The 19,796-nt window shown below is 55.8% G+C and overlaps 1 protein-coding gene across 7 annotated transcripts in view; it reads left to right on the top strand.

Annotated features, from left to right (window-relative positions):
• Positions 1-18,951, top strand: part of L3MBTL1 (L3MBTL histone methyl-lysine binding protein 1) — a 28,794-nt gene extending 9,843 nt beyond the window's left edge. Inside the window, exons 8-22 of one of the 7 annotated variants that reach the window (XM_045574231.1) lie at positions 446-534; positions 1,031-1,135; positions 2,013-2,148; positions 2,455-2,549; positions 3,748-3,899; positions 4,787-4,863; positions 5,363-5,448; positions 5,641-5,751; positions 6,420-6,534; positions 7,513-7,612; positions 7,738-7,929; positions 7,991-8,037; positions 10,947-11,104; positions 11,514-11,576; positions 16,199-18,951. In XM_045574231.1, coding sequence (XP_045430187.1) covers positions 446-534; positions 1,031-1,135; positions 2,013-2,148; positions 2,455-2,549; positions 3,748-3,899; positions 4,787-4,863; positions 5,363-5,448; positions 5,641-5,751; positions 6,420-6,534; positions 7,513-7,612; positions 7,738-7,929; positions 7,991-8,037; positions 10,947-11,104; positions 11,514-11,576; positions 16,199-16,333 — 1,661 coding nt within the window. In that variant the 3' untranslated portion in view covers positions 16,334-18,951. Of the gene's footprint in view, positions 1-445; positions 535-1,030; positions 1,136-2,012; positions 2,149-2,454; positions 2,550-3,747; positions 3,900-4,786; positions 4,864-5,362; positions 5,449-5,640; positions 5,752-6,419; positions 6,535-7,512; positions 7,613-7,737; positions 8,038-10,946; positions 11,105-11,513; positions 11,581-16,198 lie in introns of those variants that run through there. The other 6 variants (XM_045574227.1, XM_045574225.1, XM_045574228.1 and 3 more) reach the window with 6 other exon arrangements.
• Positions 18,952-19,796: the final 845 nt, after the last annotated feature.

Genomic DNA, 19,796 nt, shown 5'->3' with positions numbered 1-19,796 from the left:
TCTCCAAAGACTGAGTATCACGTGGCATTGCTTCCCTTTGGTGGCATGAGCAAGCCTGTACCGCCATCGGTCTGACCCCGCATTCTTTTTTTCTTTTTAAAAAAATATATTTTATTGATTTTTTTTACAGAGAGGAAGGGAGAGAGATAGAGAGCTAGAAACATCGATGAGAGAGAAACATCGACCAGCTGCCTCCTGCACACCCCCAACCGGGGATGTGCCCGCCACCAAGGTACATGCCCTTGACCGGAATCGAATCTGGGACCCTTCAGTCCTCAGACCGACGCTCTATCCACTGAGCCAACCCGGTTTCAGCTTGGCCCCCATTCTGACCCTTTGGTTCTAAGAAAAATGGAACCAGGTCTGCTCGTAGCCCGCTCTGGCCCTTAGGCCTCCTCCGTCCCCATCCCCGCTGCCCCATGTCAGCGGTGTGTCCTGCCCACAGCGTCCGGGGAGAAGGAGGAGGGCTGGTCCTGGGAGTCGTACCTCAAGGAGCAGAAGGCCATCACCGCCCCGGTCAGCCTCTTCCAGGACGTGAGTGGGACTTCCGCCCGGGAAATGCTTGCATTCCCAGCCGAGCACTCGCCGTCCAGCTCGGGCCTTCCGGTGTTTTCTGTGTCTGCCGTCGGAATGGAAAGGGGAGAGGCTGGTCGGGGACCCAGCGTAGAGAAGAGCCCACGATGAGGGATGCCCAGGGTGGGGAGAAATTGGGAGGTGGAACCAGGCTCACCCACCCACTCCTGGGCCTGCAGCCTTTTGAATTCCGGTGCCTTCTACTCAGTTCTCTGTGTTGATATTTAATGGCTTGGACGAGAGAGAACCCTTCAGTCCAGCCCTGAGTCAACACGCATTTTCCAAGCGGCCTGGGCGCTGTTCTGCCCCCCTCTGGACCCCTGCACTAAGACCCCAAATAAGCTGTCCCTTTGGTAGTGCCGGCGGGCGGGGCCCAAGGCCGCTCCCTCACCCCAATCCCGCTGGGCAAGGCCAAGGCCGGATGGAAGCGGGTCCTCTCCCATCTGTGCGTTGACAGTACCAGACGGTCCCTCAGAACAAGAACGGCTTCCGGTCGGGCATGAAGCTGGAAGGCATCGACCCTCAGCACCCGTCCCTGTACTTCATCCTCACGGTGGCCGAGGTGAGCGCGGCTCGCACTGCCGTTCTGCGGGGTCTGTCCGGATGGAGAACGCCTGCCGGGGGCATCGGGGGCTCGGGCTCCGAGGAGGGAGGCCTCTCCTGCCCTCAGAAAGCACACCGGCTGGGGGGGGTTAGGGTGGCGCACACAGAAAGTCGGAAAGCGGACAAACACCAGGTGGAGCGTGGGGCGGTGATGGCACGGAGCGGGCGTGTGCTTCAGCCCAGGGGCAGGGGCGCTGGCGGGAGCCCAGCGAGGTGCTCGTTGTCCCAGAGCCCCCGGCTGTGCGGGAAGCAGCCAGGCAGACATGCCAGTGACCCCACAGGCGCGGGGTGGCGTGAGCGGAGAGGCTAGGGGGCAGGAGAAGCGTCCCCGGGGAAGGGGCCCTCCGCGGCTGGGAGAGGCGGGCTGTGAATGGCCGGGTGCCGGGCAGAGGGGGCAAAGGCGGCAAAGGGGGCAAGGGCTGTGGGTGTGGCACAGGCCGTGTGCTCAGGGCGCTGCCGTTTGCTCAGTGCGGCCAGAGCAGAGCGCGGCTGGGGAACAGCGAGGGAAGAGACAGAAAGACAGGGCGGGGGGGTGGGGGGGGCGGGGGGGGACCCTGAGCCAGCCTGAGCCCTGGCAGGTGCCCGTAGGGTTCTGTCTAGGTCTTAAAGGGCCGGAGGATGCCACCAGATGTGCCTGTCTCATGCCCAGAACTCAGAGCTCACAAGCACATGAGCTTTCCTCATGGCAGGAGGGCGTGGCACAAGGTTCGGGAAGCCTGGGAGGGAAGGGAGGTGGGGAGCCCCCGGGGTGATCAGGCTGGGCAGGAGGGGTGAAGGCAGGAGTGGGTGTCCGCCGGCCTCAGGGTCCCTGTGATCCCCCTCCCCCCCGGGGCCAGGTGTGTGGCTACCGTCTCCGACTGCACTTTGACGGGTATTCCGAGTGCCATGACTTCTGGGTCAATGCCAACTCCCCCGACATCCACCCGGCAGGCTGGTTTGAGAAGACGGGGCACACGCTGCAGCTCCCCACAGGTACGGCCCGCCCGGCAAGGCTGGTTGCAGGGAGGCTGTGGCCCTCAGGCCCGTCCCTTCACCCCCGGGGGCTCCCTCCCCTCCCCCTCTCCACCTCCCCTCTCCACCCCTCCTGCTCTGACGTGGCCCCAGGGCTCTGCTGAGCCCTCCCCCTCGGAGTGTCCACGCTTCTGCCATGGGTCCCGGGCAGGTCCTGGAGGGCGGTGGGGGCTGCAGGCCTGCCCGATTCTGCTGCCTCGGCGTGGGGCGCCCTGGCCGCGGCCGGCCTGGTCTGCACGGCGCTCTGTCCGCCCCGCGCGGGCCTAGGTTACGAGGACGAGGACGAGTTCAGCTGGAGCGAGTACCTGCGCTGCACGAGGGCCCAGGCCGCCCCCAAGCACCTGTTCGTGAGCCAGAGACACGTGAGTGCCCCGAGCCAGGGCGGGCACCTGCCCCCGGACGGCGTCACGGCCGCTGGCCCTGGGGTCTGACTGCCCCGAGGAGAGCTCACCTCCCGGCCTCTCCGCTCCCTCTGGTCTCTCCTGCCGGACGGGAGGGGCACAGGCAGCCGAGGCCGGAGGGAGGAGCTGGACATAGGTTCTCCCCGTCCCCTCTGCAGAAAGCTCTTCTCCCTACGTCCCCCCGGAGGCCCCGCACTGCCTCTGCCTGGGCTCTGAGGTGCCACTGTGCATGTCTCTTTTTAATTTATTTTTATATACCTCTCGCTACTTAAAGAATATTTCTATTGATTTCAGAGAGGAAGGGAAAGGGAGAGAAAGATAGAAACATCCAGGATGAGAGAGAATCATGGATCAGCTGCCTCCGACACATTCCCCCCACTGAGGCTCCAGCCCACAGCCCAGGCCTGTGCCCTTTCAGGGAATCGAACCGTGACCTCCTGGTTCAACCCCTGAGCCACGCGGGCCAGGCTCCGTGCTTGTTTCTCGCTTTGGTTCGCTCTGTGGTTTTTGGTGTGCAGTCCGAGCCTCCGTGCTGGGAGCTGCCCCACATCCAGGCCCCCCAATTTAGTCTCAGCAGCTCGGCCCTGTCTTTTCTCTGTTCAGGGCAGCTGGTAGCTTTTCCCAGCAGGTCACGTACCTCCTCATCCCAAGCAAATGGTCTGAGAGACACAGGGACCCCGTTAAAAATGCCACCCTATCGAAAGCCAGGGTTCCCATTCGGGCAGTCACCCCGCACCGCCAGGCCAGCCCACAGACCACACCTGCAGGTGCCCACGGGCCTGCTGGGGATCTGCCCGCTCTTGTGAGAGGGGATACGGGCTTGTAAGTCAGACTTTTTCCGTCCTGGCCCCGCCATTGCTTGGCATTGTGGTCCCGGGCAGGCTATCTGACTTATCAAAGGGGTGATGACAGCTGTCTCGCCACCTGGTACCTTCCCGCCAGTCACCCTCTTCTGCCGTTATGAGGCGTCCTCTGACGGCACCTCGGGGGCCGGGAGTCCCCGAGCGGCTCTGGGCTGGGGATTCCGATTCTGCCCGTTTATCCCACCCCCTCACCCCAGCAAGGCTCTGAGGGAACCCACTCCCTGCCTTGCCAGTGGCCTCCAGGCTGGCACTGGCCTGCCTGGCCTGGCCGTGGCAGCCCCTCTTCTTGCCCCCAGAGTTCCCTACCCCTGGGCTTCCAGGTGGGCAGGAAGCTGGAGGCTGTGGACCGCATGAACCCATCCCTCGTCTGCGTGGCCAGCGTGAGCGACGTGGTGGGCAGCCGCTTCCTGGTGCACTTCGACAACTGGGACGACACTTATGACTACTGGTAGCGGGAGGGCCCGGGCGTGGCCGGGGTGGGGAGGGGATGGCAGCGGGTGGGAGGCAAGACTTGGAAAACTCAGACACCGTGCAGGCCCTGCTCAGCCCTAGCATTCACATTCATTTAGGGCCGTGGTCGGCAAACTGCGGCTCTTTGGCCCCTTGAGTGTGGCTCTTCCACAAAATGCCACGGCCTGGGTGAGTCTGTGTTGAAGAAGTGGCGTTAGAAGACGTTTGAGTTTTAAAAATGTGGCTCTCCAAAGAAATGTCAGTCCTTGTACTGTTGATGTTTGGCTCTGTGGACTAATGAGTTTGCCGACCACTGGTTTAGGGAGATAATTGGTTGACCTGTGGATCTGATCTGTGCATATCATAAGAAACACAATGCAATATATACATAATCCTCATTCGAAGGTATGGTCTTTTGTTGTTGTGAATACTTTAGAAAATAGTAAGTGCATGTTTCATAAAGTTGCTCTCTTCTAAGAATGCTAGAATGCCTCTTAGATATGTTTTTTTTATTAACTTTTTAGAGAGAGAGCAAGGGAGAGGGAGAGAGGGGGAAACATTGGTCAGTTGCCTTCTGTATGTGCCCTGTCTGGGAACTGAACCCATGACCCTATAATCACTGAACCACATTGGCCATAGCCACAATGCAATATGAGATGCACCATCTAGACATACCAACGTTAGGATTCATGATTTGCTCTTGGATAAGATGGTAGTGTTAGAGCCTTCAGTGAATGCTGCAGTTGTCTGGCTTGCTCACCAGCCATCTGTCTAACTCTCACTAAGGAGCACAATCAGGGTGCACCCTGGCGCCATGCTGTTGGAGGCTGCAGGCTCGGGCCTCCAGTTCCACTTGGGACAGCGAAGTATGTGCTTGGGTTTCAGGTGTGATGCCAGCAGCCCCTACATCCACCCGGTCGGCTGGTGCCAGAAGCACGGAAAGCCGCTCACGCCTCCACAAGGTGACCGTGCAGCCTGGGCACACCCCCTCTCCCAGGTCCTGTACCAGTACCCCCAAGAGCCTCAGCTTGTATGCCTGGAAGCAGAGAACCCATTAATTTTAGGAGAGTCCTGTCAAACCCCGACTGGGTGAAGGTGAAAGGGAAGAGAGTGAAGTGACACCCCCTCCCCAACAAGGGGGCAGGATTCCAGACTGAAGAAGGTGTTCCCTTCCCCTTCGGAGAACCGCCTGGGCCCACATACCACAGGCTCCGAGGGGGCTGGGCTGGCGCCACAGGGCCGTGGAGAGGAAGGGAGCCAGGTTCCCAGGCAGCCCTGCGAACGGGGAGGTGGGGAGGTGCTTGCGAGCATCCCTCTGCCTCCGGAGCTCCCGCAAGGAGCCGGCCGTGGGGATGCGGGGTAGATCGTCCTCCATAGGCCGCTGCCCCTGCTTCTCCTTGGGGGCAGAGAGCTCTCCCAGCGCGCCTGGGCGCCTAGACGTTGCTGTCTTCCTCTCTCCAGACTACCCAGACCCTGATAGCTTCTGTTGGGAGAAATACCTGGAGGAAACGAGAACCACTGCTGTGCCCTCCTGGGCCTTCAAGGTGGTGAGTTGGCTCTCCTGCCCCCAGCGCTGAGCTCAGGAAGTCCTGGAGCCCTTTGGGCAGCTAGGCTGTGCCTCTGCACCCCTCCCGCCCTGCCCCCCGCCCATTTTCCAGGCACGGCATTTGGGCTCTCTTTTCGGGGGTCTCGGCCCGGCTGTGCTGGGCCTCGGCCTGAAGGCTGCTGTCCCCTTGCAGCGACCCCCGCACGGCTTCCTTGTTAACATGAAGCTGGAGGCCGTGGACCGCAGGAACCCATCCCTGATCCGCGTGGCCAGCGTGGAGGACGTGGAGGACCATCGGATAAAGGTGGCTCGGGGGCCCGGGGGCTGGGGGAGGGGCAGGCCGATCGGGGTCCAGGACATGGCATGAGCGGACACAGGGGAGGCTGCACGCTGTGGGGAAGAGAGCTCTGGATTCGAGGCTGCCGACCTTGGGCCTCATTTTGTGTGTCTGAGCAAGTCGTTTCCCCTCTCTGAGCCTCGGCACTCTCATCTGTACAATGGGCCTAATAATCCTAGATCTATGGAAGGGTGGATGGGAGAGGCCCATAACTCAATGACAAAGCCCTTGGGACACATGACGGCCAAGACGGATTATTATTTTTTTAAATATATTTTGTCGATTTTTTTTACAGAGAGGAAGAGAGAGAGAGTTAGAAACATCAGTGAGAGAGGGACATTGTTCAGCTGCCTCTTGTACACCCCCTACCGGGGATGTGCCCGCACCCAAGGTACATGCCCTTGACCGGAATCAAACCGAGGACCTTTCAGTCCGCAGGCCGATGCTCTGTTCACTGAGCCACACCGGTTTCGGCCAAGACGGATTATTGTGGGTCGGCCCCTTGGCTCTTCCAGTCCGGGATCTTGCTTCTGACAGGCTCCGGGATGGGGAGAGCCTCATGGAGCCTGCAGGGCGCCCCGGCTGAGCCGGGCTCCGAGAGGCATGCCTGACTTCCGAGGGCCTTTCCTCCCCAGCTCCACTTTGACGGCTGGAGTCACGCCTTTGACTTCTGGATTGATGCCGACCACCCGGACATCCATCCTGCCGGCTGGTGCTCCAAGACAGGGCACCCCCTGCAGCCTCCTCTCCGTGTGTACCCCCAGGACCCGCCGACCCCTTCCTGCTGACGTCCCGCCCCCCCCCCCCCCCCCACCGAGCTCCTACACCCCCCGCTTTGGTAGCACGCCCGGGCCTGACACCCAGGACGCTGGAGGCCTCGCACCCTCCCTGCCCCAGGGCTTGCTGCTGTACCCAGCAGTCCTCTGGCCTCCCCAGCTGTTGGGTTTGGGATATGAGGTGTGAAGGGAACCTCACTGGGAGATGTGCTTAGGGGCCACACAGACATGCATGGCGTTTGCTAAGGAAATGCTGGCCCTGTTCAACAAAATGTGGGCCCTTCCAGGCAGGGCTTAGAGGTCAGTTCTCACCCCCAGGTTCCCCCCGTTTCCCTGCTGCTGCCACATGTGTCTCACATGGGGTGCTGATCCTTCTCGATTGCTCTCCACGCACGGGCGGAGCCTTAAAAACGTTACCAAAGTCTAGGGCACATGTGTCAAACACAAGGCCCGCGGGCCAAATCCGTCCCGCCAGGCCTTGCAATGTGGCCCGCACCGCGCTGTCATCACTGCACTCCGCTGCGTTTCCATCACAATGACAGTTTATGACCGTTCAGTAAACCATTCGGCCCGCGATTTAGGCTGGATTTTAGATTTTGGCCCCTTCTCTGATTGAGTTCGACACCCCTAGTCTAGGGGATGAAACGGGGAAACGGAAGGATGTCAGTCTGCCTGACATGGCTCTGAAGGTGCCCAGCCAGCTCTGCGCTGGATACTCCCCGCGGAGACAGAGGGCAGGGCCTGCAGGTTTCACCAAAGTATGTGAGAGCCAAACCCTCATTCCCTGCAGAGAGGTAGATAGCCAGCAGCAGCAAGTGGTGGCACAGCCTAGCTCGGGGCCTTCTACCTGGGGACCTAGTGCCCAGGGCTGACTTCCCTGCTCTCCCTTCATCCCACCCCCACCCTTCCCCCCACCCCAGGGCCTTATGGACTCTTCCTCCTGCCCCTCCAGATCCCAGAGAGCTCGGCTCTGCCTCCCCTGAGAGCTGTCTCCCTCTCAGCTACTGGGGCCTGCCGCACACGAGGACCTCCAAGTACAGCTTCCACCACCGGTGAGACCTCAGGCCCTGCTCCGCGAGGTCCGGGCGGCCAGTCAGAGCTCGCTACAGACGCTCGGAATGGGGCCGGGCTTGGGAACAAGCGGCTTCAGCCCAACTTACGCCTTCTCCTTCTCCAGGAAGTGCCCCACGCCTGGCTGTGACGGCTCCGGCCACATCACAGGCAAGTTCACGGCTCACCACTGCCTCTCGGGGTGCTCCCTGGCTGAGAGAAACCAGACCCCGCTGAGAGCAGAGCTGTCCCACTCAGAGGCCTCGGCCCACGCCTCACCACCATGGCCGGTGCGGAGGGCGAGGGTGCAGGGCCTCTGGTCCTCTCGGGCAAGGCCGGGCGCCGGTTCCCTGCCACGGACCTGGCCCCTCTCTCCCCAGGCCTGGGCGCCCTCCCAAGTATCAGATCACACCGGGAGATCTCGCGAGTGGGTCCAGGGTCATTTACCCCTGCGTCCTCCACGGAGGGTTTACAAAGGGTGGGCTGCTTACAGAGAAGGAGAAGCTGGTCTGGCCGGTGTGGCTCAGTGGTTGAGCATCGGCCCACGAACCAGGAGGTCCTGGTTCCATTCTCAAGTGGCTTGATCCCCATTGCGGGGTGTGTGTGTGTGTGTGTGTGTGTGTAGGAGGCAGCAAATCAATGATTCTCTCTCATCATTGATGTTTCTGTCTCCCTCTCCCTCTCCGTCCCTCTCTCTGAAATCAATAAAAACATATTTAAAAAAATAATAAATAGTCCTTTGAGAGAGAGAGAGAGAGGAGAAGCTGGAGAGGCGGTTGTGGCTCTTCGTTGGAGATGCTCGGGGAGCACAGAGCAGTGGCAGGAGTACAGGACGGGGCCTCGAATGACCAGTGGTTCCAGGCCATCTCACCCACGGCCTTGTGGGAATCTGTGGGAAAGGCACAGACCCCTCTGGGCCGCTGGTTCTCCACCGGGAGGTCAGGTGATGCCCCAGCGCTGTTGTTCTGGGCTCCCTGGAAGGGAGGCCCTGGCTGTCACTGTCTAGCTGTGTGACCTTGAGCAAGTCACTGAACGTCTCTGAGCCTCAGTGTCCTCATCTGGAAACATGAATATAACTGCCTGGCAGGGTTTTGCTCTTAGTTAGAACATCATCCCAATATGCCACGGTTTGGGGTTCGATCCTCAGTCAGGGCACATACAAGAAGCAACCAATGAATGCATGGTTGGAACAATAAATCCATCTCTCTCTCTCTCTCAAAATAAATTCATGTTTAAAAGAAAAAAACAACAACAACGAAACACAAAAAGTGCCTCTCCCATGCCAGCTGCCTGCAATAACAGTGGTTACTGTCAGGGTTCACTGAGCACTCCAGCCGAGCACTGTTTCAGGCGCTTCCATACACTGTGGCCGCTGACTGTGCTGTGGACAGGATTCTCTCCTGAGAAAGGAGAGATGAGAGGCTCAGAGAGAACAGTCGTTTGCCTGAGGTCACTCGCCTTGTCCGGAGCAGAGCTGGGATTCGAACGCGGGTCTTAGTTCTGCTGTGCTGCTGATGTGATAGACACTGAGCACCTAACCTAATGCCAGTCCCCTTCCCACCCCCCTTTGCTTTAGCGCCACAGAGGGGCGGCTTAAACAACGGAAATGTATTTTCTCACATTTCTGGGCGCTAAAAGTCAAAGAGTGGAGGATCTATCTGGTTTCTTCGGAGGCCTCGCCTTGCCTTGAAGATGTCTGCCTTCTCTCTGTGTCCTCACATGGTCTTTCCTCTGTGCCTGTATCCTCTTCCCCCCACCCCCCGCCATCTCTCTGTGTGTCCAAAATTCTTTTTTTTATAAGAGCCCTACTCAGATTGGATTAGCGTCCAGCCTACCTAATCCCCTCTCTAAAGGCCCTTTCCCCAAATACAGCCACATCCTGGTGGCCAGAGTGTTAACATGAATTTGGGGAGACGCAGTTCAGCCCATGGCATGCTCCAAGGGGAGGCACAAAGGGACTCCCTCCATTGTAATATGATGAATTCGTGTCACAGCTTTGGCCAGTAGCAAGGGCTGGTACACAACAGGGGCACTGGGATCTGGCCTCAGCTGAGTTGCACGTGGATTTAAATCCAGAGGAGACCATGAACCCGTTCATCACACCATGTCTGGGCAGGACCCAGCCTTTCGAGCGCTTCAGGGACAGTCTCTGATCTGTTGCGAAGCCTTGAGCAGGTGATGCCACCTCTCTGAGCCTCAGTTGCCTCACCTGTGAAATGCTGATGACCACAGAGCCCATCTCAAAAGGCGGTGGGAGACTTAAACCAGATGGTCGCATACCCTGCTGGGATTCTTGTGTGTCCTGATCTCCTGCCTGACTCCCTCCCGGTGTTGTTCCCCGCTGTTTCCTCTGGGTGAAGACAGAAGGCCTGAGGGAGGGGGTCTCAGAGGGAGGACTTTTGCCGGTGGGACTGCAGCGGTGCCTCTTCCACCTTCAGTGGTAAACCCGGTCGGCTTCCATTGCAGGGCCTCGTTCTGACCACCGGGGGGCGGGTGCCTATGTGCCTTCCAGAGGAGTCCTGAGGACTGGGGAAGCTCAGTCTGCCCCGAGCCTGAGGCTATGGCCCTCCGGGACAGAACCGGGGGCCGGGCGCAGGCCCCGGACCTCTGTGCAGGACTCCCTTGTCCTGCCAGCTGGCCGTCTCTCAGACGGGACACAGGTCGCTCTGGATCTCGTCCCGGAGACTTCTCACACATCCACGGGCGTAAGCCTCTGCAGGGTGGGCTCCAGGGTTCGCTGGCAAACAGCTCCGAGGTGCAGGCTGCCTGCCACGGATGGGACTCGGCTGTGCTCTCCCTGCTGGCAGGGCCCTCCCAGCCCCGTGAGTGTCAGTGTTTGCGAGAACAAGAGGAGATCACCGAGATTTCCTGGCCCAGCCTGTCCACTGACAGGCTGGGAAACTGAGGCCCACGTTATGTGACTTGCCCAGGATTCAAGAGCAACTTAGTGAGGGCCCGAAGGGACTTAGGGAAAGGAGGACAGGCAGACGGACTTCTTCTTGCTGGGATGTCCGCCCCTTGGATGCAGGGCATCTGTAGAAATGGACCGGGATGCTGCAGCCGCTCTGAGAAAGCCTTTTAGCAGAGCCCCGGGGTGCAGCTAGGGGTGGGGCTGGGAGGAGGTCGTTCCAGACAGCTGCCCTGGGAGTCTGTAAAGCAAGGAACCCACTTTCCCGGGAGGAGCGAGCCCACAGGAGTCAGATCTGGAGCCCCCTCTTGGCTCTGCCAGGCTGTCAGAAAGGGCCCGGTCCTCTTGAGTGGCGTGGGCACAGGCCGGCTCCCGGGGCCAGGTTAGTCTTCAGCGCCGGCCTGCCAGTCTCTGCCTCTGCTTTCCAGCACTAACGCCCGATGTCATCCACCAGTCCTTCTTCATGTCGTCCCTGTCGGCCCACCCTGACCGGTACCTCTCGGTGTGCTGGGAGCAGCACTGCAAGCTCCTGCCGGGAGTGGCGGGCATCTCGGCCTCCACAGTGGCCAAGTGGACCATCGACGAGGTGAGGAGCTCCGCCCCTTCTTCCCCTCCCCTCCTCCGCCCTCTCACCTCGTCCAGGAGGCCTTCCTGGGCAGAGCTGGAAGCTGCCCCTGCCACTGCCTCCTGCTCATCCCTCAATCTGAAGGCCCTCCTAGCTGCTCAGCAGGCACTGACAGAGAGACTGTTGCATGGCCCATCCTGGTGGCTGGGGAGAGGGGCCGGTGACTAGCTCACCGGGAAATCTAGTGGGAGAGGCAGACTGAGCCTCACATGCTCAGTAGCACAGAGATGCAAGGACCCTCTTAGGTGGATAAGAAAAAGCAGCACAGTCACAGGGCACAAGGGGCCAAGGCCATATAAGCCACCTCCCCGCTGTCTCCCAAGCCCCCGTCTCCTTGGCAACAGGCAACATGTCTCCTTTGATTTCCAAGGTCTTCGGCTTCGTTCAGACCCTGACAGGCTGTGAGGACCAAGCACAAGTCTTCAAGGATGAGGTAAGGAAGGTGCAGGTGCAGCGTGGGGACAGAGAGAGAGCGCCCGCTGAGAGGCAGGAGGTGGGGTCCCCCAGTGCTGCCCCGGATAGGGAGGGTCCTCTGGTCACGCCTGCGGGAGAGCAGTCACAGCCACCCCTCTGGGGACAATCTGGTGCGGCCCTGGCCCAGCGGGGACCCCCCTGTCTGCAGACCGTCCCAGGAGGGAAGGAGCATCCCGGAGGCCAGGCTCCATCCGCCCCTCTGCCCTCTGCCCCATCTTTTGTTCTCCAAATGCATCATCAGCCGGTTAATTCAAGTGCATTTCAATACCTGATGGCACAGGTATGGCCATTACTGCAGGGATCCTAACATACACTTAAAACCAAGACCCCAAAGCTCCCCAGAGGCGAGAAGCAGCGAGCTGTAGATAAAAGAGTGCTAGCTTTGCTGACAGTTGGGTTTGAATCCCAGTCCTGCTGATTGGAGCTTTTCACTGTCCCTGAGCCTGCATCTTCTCCTGTGTAAAACTGAGATAAAATAGCTATAGAAAGGCCACTGTGAGCATTGGAAATGACTAGTGGATCGCTGTATCAGAATGTCTAGTATAGTTATACCCTAGTATATATGCTATTATATATATTGTAAGGGTCATATATATTAATATTACACATAATATTATAGAGTAATATGTAAATCATATCACTCTACAAGAATATTAAATATATATATTGTAAGGGTCATATATATTAATATTATACATAATATTATAGAGTAATATGTAAATCATATCACTCTATAAGAATATTATATATATATATTGTAAGGGTCATATATATTAATATTATACATAATATTATAGAGTAATATGTAAATCATATCACTCTATAAGAATATTATATATATATATTGTAAGGGTCATATATATTAATATTACACATAATATTATAGAGTAATATGTAAGTCATATCACTCTATAAGAATATTATATATATATATTGTAAGGGTCATATATATTAATATTACACATAATATTATAGAGTAATATGTAAATCATATCACTCTACAAGAATATTATATAGATATTGTAAGGGTCATATATATTAATATTACACATAATATTATAGAGTAATATGTAAGTCATATCACTCTACAAGAATGACTGACACAGTGGGGCTTCAGGCAGTGGTTGTGCTGACTTTGAATGTGCAGTCATCCTTAAATGAGAACTTTATCATGTCTCCAGTCTGTAGAGTTTGAAGCCGGAAGGGGCCTTTGAGCTTGTTTCGGGCTTCCTCCCAAAGAATGCACACACCCCTTCCCCCAAGTGCCTCTGCTCCCCTGGTGCCTCCTCCAGGCGAGCCCAGGAGAGAGGAGACTGCCCCTTTCCGGGAGAACCTCTCTCCAGCCCACCAGCCGCGCTCTTCCTCTGAACCTGGTTTGGTGGGCTCCCTCCTCCTCCCCATTCTGGCCCTTCCCTTCTGGGCTGTGACCTTCTTACCGTAATCGGAGTGTCCAGGGCGGCACCTGGGCTTCAGACGCTCTCTGAACAGCACAACACCTGGGCTGCCCCTCCAGATGGCTCTGGTTTCTGTTTTTAAGTAGACTTCCTTTCTTTAGAGCAGTTTCAAGTTCACAACAAAATTGAGAAAACAGTACAGAGATTACCCACATGCCCCCCGCCCACCTGCACAGCCTCCGCTCCATTGGCATGCTCCTCAGAGCAGGGCATCTGTCACAGCAGATGAACTGACACTAGGTGTGTGTGCATGGACATCAGATGTACACGGAGAGAAAGGCACCCACCGCCAGAGTGCTCAGCCACAGCCTTGTGAGATGTGTGCACTCTGACCCCCACACTTCAGTCAAGACATGGAGCATTCCCGTCTCACCAGAGAGTTCTCTCTCGGCCCCTTTCTCCAGCCCCAGCCTCACAGCAACTGCTGTTCACACCCGGCACCGCAGACTAGCTCTGCCTGCCCTTGAACGCCATGTGAATGGAATCATACAGCGTACTCTTTTTTGTCTGTCTCTTTTCGCTCAGAGTGATGCTTTTGAGGCTCATTCATGTCCTTGTGTAGACCCTTAGTTTGTTCATTTTTATTGCCACGCAGTGCTCCATTTTATGAATATCCCACCGTTAGCGGACATTTTTTCTCCCCCTTGATTTGAACCCTATATTTTTGTGAGAAAAACTTTAAGATTGCACTAGCTTTAGTATAGCCACATCACACCAGATTTTAGTTCATGAAAGTCCCCAACTGCTTTTATATCAATTATCCATTATAATCAAACCAAAGTTTCCAGTGGGTTACTTGTACCACTGGTTTTTTAAAATTAATATAACGAAAGACTTTACATTTCTCCCTATTAAACGTTATCATGTTGGTTTCATGATCTCACTGTTTTAAATCTTAACTCTATCATCTCTGATATTAATAAGCCTTCCCAGCCTCATACAACTTGCACATTTTTTAAATATATGTTTATTGATTTTAGAGCGAGAGAGCGAGAGAAGGAGAGGGAGCAAGATAGAAACATCAATGAGAGAGAAACATCAACATCAATGGGCTGCCTCCTGTACGCCCTGACTATGGATTGAACCGGAAAGCTCCTGGTGCATGGGTTGACGCTCAATCATTGAGTCACCCCAGCTGGGCTACAACTTGTACATTTGATAACTAAGCTTTCTGTGTTCATTAAGGCAAGTCTTCACCACACATGCTGATAAAACAGAGCAGAACCACGTGGCGTCCATTAGAGCTCTCCCATTAGGTGACAGCCGATCATAAACGAACGCTCTCTGAGTACAGCTGTTCAGCCAGCTGAGCCACCCGGGAATGCTATCCTCTGGCTCATGCTGGGCTCCGCATAGTTCCCTTGTTGGGACAAAGCTTATCTGTCCAGGAACATCTGCTGCATGTCTCGGTCCAGCGTGTTCTGTGATACAGCACAGCAATGGCCAGAGCAGGGAGGTGTGCTGGTGGACCGAGTACCCAGTACCGTCTCAGTGCAGAGCTTTGTGGGGGCTGAGGACCGCCTTCTCCAAGGTCTGGTCCACGGCATCGGTCTCCCCAGGGAGTGGGTTCTCTCTGGCCGAACGGAAGCAGCCGGGACATGCAGGGACACTGGTCCAGATGAATGGTAAATGGCTGCTTCTGGTAGCCTGTGGTTAGGACTCTGGGGGAGGTGTGTGCCAGGTGTAATGGGTGCTCAGAGGAGAAGGCAGGGCAGAGAGGGGTCAACAGCCTCTGCTGACTGTGCAGCTGGATAAACGAGCAGCTTCCTGCTCCCCGAGCACCCCTCTTTCTTGGAGTCCTGGGGGCCATGCCTCTGTGATGACAGCATAGAAGTCTCTCATCAGCTGATTGGACTTTAGCTTGGCCTCTGTTGAACATCCCATGTGTGGCTCTCTACGGATCTTTCCAGGTTACCCCCACCTGGGGAAATTCCCTGGTCCTAGCCACAGCTCCGGGGCTATTGCTTAGGGTGGATCATTGCATTTGGCTCATTTTATTCATTTTCCTGTTGAATTCCTCTACCTCCACGGTCAAATATGGCCATTTCCGAGATTATGGCTGAAAACTCTCCGTATACATCAGCACACATACAACATCTTGTATGTTCTTGAGTCATCCCTTTGTCCCCTGGCATAGTCCCAAACTACTGGTCACCAAGCTCCAGTCTTTGCTTTGAAGTACCTAGAGTGAACCTCAGCAGTCACAGCAGTGAGAAGTCTCCACAGGAGGCACAGGAACCCCGGGGAAACGTCTGGCAGACGGTTCCCTGGGTTTGTCTCATTGCTTCCTTACAGTGTCATTCAACAGCCCGTGTATTTCCTACAAACTGGAAGTTAGAAACAAAGGCTTGGTGAGATTTAGATGAAATCTCAAGCTCGCTCTCTCTCTCAGAGCTCGTAGGTAATACTGTGATGCATTCATCGGAATGCCCCATGTCTATTAGCGGCTCTGAGACTGACCAGTGGGCTCATGTGGGGACAGCAACAGCAGGTTTTTGTTGTTGCTGCCGTTTTAATCTCTACCTGAGGATATTTTTGCATTGACTTTTAGAGAGAGTGGAAGAGAGAAGGAAAGACAGAAATATCGATGTGATGGAAACACATGGATTGGTTGCCTCCTGCATGAGCCCGGACCAGGGCCTGGGCTGGGGAGGAGCCTGCAACCGAGGCCCATGCCCTTGACTGGAATCGAACCCGGGACCCTTTGGTCTGCAGGCCTGCGCTTTAACCACTGAACCAAACTGACTGGGGCAGCAATAGCAGTTTTTTGAAGCCACTGTCAGTGAAGACTCAGAAAACATTATGCAAATACACACTGAAGTCCAGCAGAAAGAGTGTGTGTGTGTGTGTGTGTGTGTGTGTGTGTGTGTGAACATGGGAACACCAGTGGATATTTCTTTCCTTCTCTGTCCCCATTGCTGTCTTCCTTTTTTCCTCTCTCCCTCCCTTGTCCTCTCTCCTTTTCCTTCTTCTCTCCCTCTCCCTTCTCCTTCCCTTCCCCCCATATATCCTTTACTCCAATTTTCCTTCTCCCCTTCCCTCGCCATGCACACGCCCACCTCCCTTCACTCCTTCCCCACGACCCTCTCCGCCTTCTCCAATGTCCACTTCCTTCCCCAACCCTCAGATGATTGATGGCGAGGCCTTCCTTCTCCTGACACAGGCGGACATTGTGAAGATCATGAGCGTCAAGCTGGGTCCGGCCTTGAAGATCTATAACGCCATTCTCATGTTCAAAAACGCCGATGACACCTTAAAGTGACTGGCCCGGGGCTGGGCCCTCCCCCAGCCCCGGCCGGGCCCCCCTCGGCACCGATGCTTCCTTCCTAACCTGAGCTCCTTCTTCCCCACCTGGGCCCCCACCGCGCTCCGCGTCTGACCAGGGCTGGTTGCTCTTCTCTCCGGGGCTGCTTCCTCCACGGGGCCTGGGAGCAGAGGAGCCCGGGGCGGGAAGGAGTCCTGGAACTCATCTGCCACCAGGCACAGCAGCGAGGGTGTGACGCTGCTGGGGGGGGGGCGTTACCGACGGAGCGGGTCGGGGGTGCCCTGCCTGTCGCAGCCACATCTCCAGCCAACTTGTTTGATCACCAAAGCTGCTTTTTGTTTGCAAGTAAGAACAGTCCGGGAGAGTCAGAGGCCCTTCTCAGCCTCTCTGTGCTTTTCTTTCCTGGTCTGCTTTCCTCATACCAAGCGACCCTGCCACAAACATATTCACTCAGAAGGCACCTCCCCCTCTGTCTTTGCCGCCCCCACTGTGCTGCCCGGTTTTCTGGTCAGTGGCCCCACCCTGGCACAGCCAGACCCCATTGGCTCCTCCCTTAGAGTGGGTGCGCCTCAGACACATGTTTTCATAGGACCCAATGGGAGTCTGGGCTGCCTTTCTCCATTTTACCCAGAAGCAAGGGGTTCTGAGCCCAGATGCCTTCTCAAATGTGTCCAGCTCTGGACCGCTTGGCATTGTGAGTGTCCCACGTCCAGTCCTGTTTCCAGCAGAGCGGGTGGGCGGAGCATCTGCCTCTGCAGCAGGGGTTAAGGTTCCATGGGCGGGCGTTCCCCACGCCCTCTCAGTGTGTCAGGTGTGGGAGGAGGCAGCCTGAATGTCTAGGTAGCCATGGCCAGCCCAAGAGTGCGTCAGACAGTCTCAGTCAGTGGGGCAGCTCCACCAGGCATAGTGGCTCCCAAAGCTGGCAGCAATGGGTCTCAGCCAAGGTGTTGCCCATGGAAGGAGTCAGGGGAGCATGCGTGCCAGGCCTCCTGGCATGGGCATGTAGCACTCTGTCTAGTACACACACACACACACACACACGCTGTAACATCACCTCAACCTGTCCCTCACATGCCCTGCTCTTGAGTTTTACGAAGGACTTGAAGTTGGGAGTTGGAAAAGTGAATTCTGTCTTGGAGCTCTCTGAGTCCGTGAAGCCTTTCTTCCCCTCTCCATCCGTGTTGCGGTGGTGGTGGAGCGGAGGGGGGGTGGTGCCTGCTGGACTCTGGGACTTCGCTCTTTCTGTACAAGTGGGGGGCCTAGCCCCACTGAGCCACTGCCAAACCGGAAGCCTGGGAGCAGGCCCCACATGGAGGCGGGGAGCGGGGGCTGAGCTGGGCCTTCCCCAGACTGCTCAGGCAGCCATGGGAGGTGTGCGTGTGCGTGTGCGTGTGCATGTGAGCGTGCGCATGCCTGTGTGCGTGCGTGTGTGTGCGCGTGTGTGTGTGTGTGTGTGTGTGTGTAGTGCACTCAGAAGTGTTTGACGGGGAGATGTGAGGCTCAGTGTTGGGGAAATGTCAAGGGCTATTCGTGTTAGAATCTGAAGCTTATGGCTCCCATAAAAGAGAGAACCCCAAAGTTCAGTTGCTTTCCTGTCCCTGCCCAGCAGGGGACCCTCTCTCACAAGGGACCAGACGCTTTGCTTGGCAGCCATTCAGCGTCCCAGCTGAGCTCCCTTGGGACTTACGTGCTCTGAGCATGACCTCCCAGGGAGGAAAGCGGGCGGGCAGGCCTGAGGGTTGGGCAGGCCTGAGAGGTTGCATTGGTGTCCCCATTGGCCAAGAGTCTATCTTGGTTGCTTAAGTGGTGGCAAAACTCCCCAGTTCTTTGGCAGAGATGCTCGCTGGCTTTGTGGTGTGAGGAGAAGGCAGCCAGTCCGCACAGTTGAGTGGGGCTGGCATGGCTTTGCCATGTGGATTTACTAACCACACTCTGAACACCTGCCCACCAGGAAGGCAGGAGGGACCAAGGGCCTCGAGGAAAAGGGCCCCAGGCCTCCGAACATGGAGGCCCCAGCGCTTTGTGCACCAATGTCAAACTCTTTGCAAAGAAACCAAATCATAAAAAAGGAGAGAGAAACCTGCCTCCTGTCCACCCTGCTACCTCCCTCTCACCCCCGTCCTGTCCCCAAATGAGATCAGCGCACCTTGACCTGGGAGGGCAGTGAGGGGAGGGCGTTGGCGCCGGTGCCCAGTGCCATGTGCCCTCTGCCCGGCTCTCCAGCAGAGGTGCCGCTTACACTTTGGCCCAGCAGCCTCGCCCAGCTCTGGCCTAGGCCAGGGTGGACCTTTCTGTTTGGCTTCTGAAACAGAAAGAATGCTCCCAGAGTTTGAAAATGAAACTTGTTTGCACTTCATTCACACGCACTTTGGTGGAGTTAGGTTTTTGTATTTGCTGTGTGTGAGAGTGTGTGTGCGTGCATGTGTGTGTGTGTGTGTGTGTGTGTGTGTGTACACGTGAGCGCGCCTGAGTAGGTGTGCATGTGTGCACACACGTGTATGTGTTCTTTAAGAGAATCTTTTGTCTTAAGATAAAGTGACTCTTGAGGGAGAAAAAGTTACAAAATGTGGTGTGCTTCATCCATCTATTGAAACAAATAAACTTGAACCACTGAATGATATGCACTCAGAATGTGTTCTGTTTTCATGGTGAAATATCCAGAAATCAGAAAGGGAATATCAATAATACCTTGTCATTACTGCAGAGAATAAAGCATTCTCTCTGCTTATAGGGGTCCTGACTAATCTGGTTTTTATTCCCTTTTAATGATAAGAAACAGAATAAAGATAAATGGGTTATACTGTCTACATGGAGAAATATACACAAGGGGACCCTTTGAGAACAATGTGAAAAGGCCTGATCCTTGACAGCTTGTGAATGGTAAGGGTAGAAAATTCAATAAAGGCTTCAATTTAAAAAAAAACAAAACAAAAACACAACAACATGAAACTTTCACGTGGAAAAATGTCAAGCTGAACAGTTAGGATTTGTTAAGGTTCCCAGAGACTGTGCGAGCAGATAAGAACGTAACAGAAATGCCACACTCAGTCACATCAATCCCTTGTCAATATCCTTAATTCCTTTGACCTTGTGCTCTTCTGGACCTCTTGGCTAGAAGAATATCAGCCACGGAGCTGTCCAAGAGCCTGTCTCCTCCACACCTTGACCAGGAACTTTTCTGACTGAGCAGATAGGTTGCTATGCTTGACTGATAGTCTCTGGCTCTGGTGTGAACCCTCAGGGCTGCTCAGGAAGCAGCCGGGTTTCTGAGGTAGTTAGCTTTGACTTCTCTTTTACCTCCTACCCCATTACCTTCCCTATTATCTCAAGAGATGTCTTCCCCATCTGTGTCACGGAGAAAATAGAAGTTATCAGGAGGAATACCTCACCTTCCTTCCATCTCCACCCATTCTTCCTTTCTTAACTATCACAGAAGAGTTTGTTTTTCCACTTGTCGAAA

The sequence above is a fragment of the Pipistrellus kuhlii genome, unplaced genomic scaffold, assembly GCF_014108245.1.
Source record: "Pipistrellus kuhlii isolate mPipKuh1 unplaced genomic scaffold, mPipKuh1.p scaffold_m20_p_6, whole genome shotgun sequence".
Taxonomy (NCBI): Eukaryota; Metazoa; Chordata; class Mammalia; order Chiroptera; family Vespertilionidae; genus Pipistrellus; species Pipistrellus kuhlii.
The sequence above is the reverse complement of the archived record's forward strand: the minus strand, read 5'-3'. Positions and strand labels throughout refer to the sequence as shown.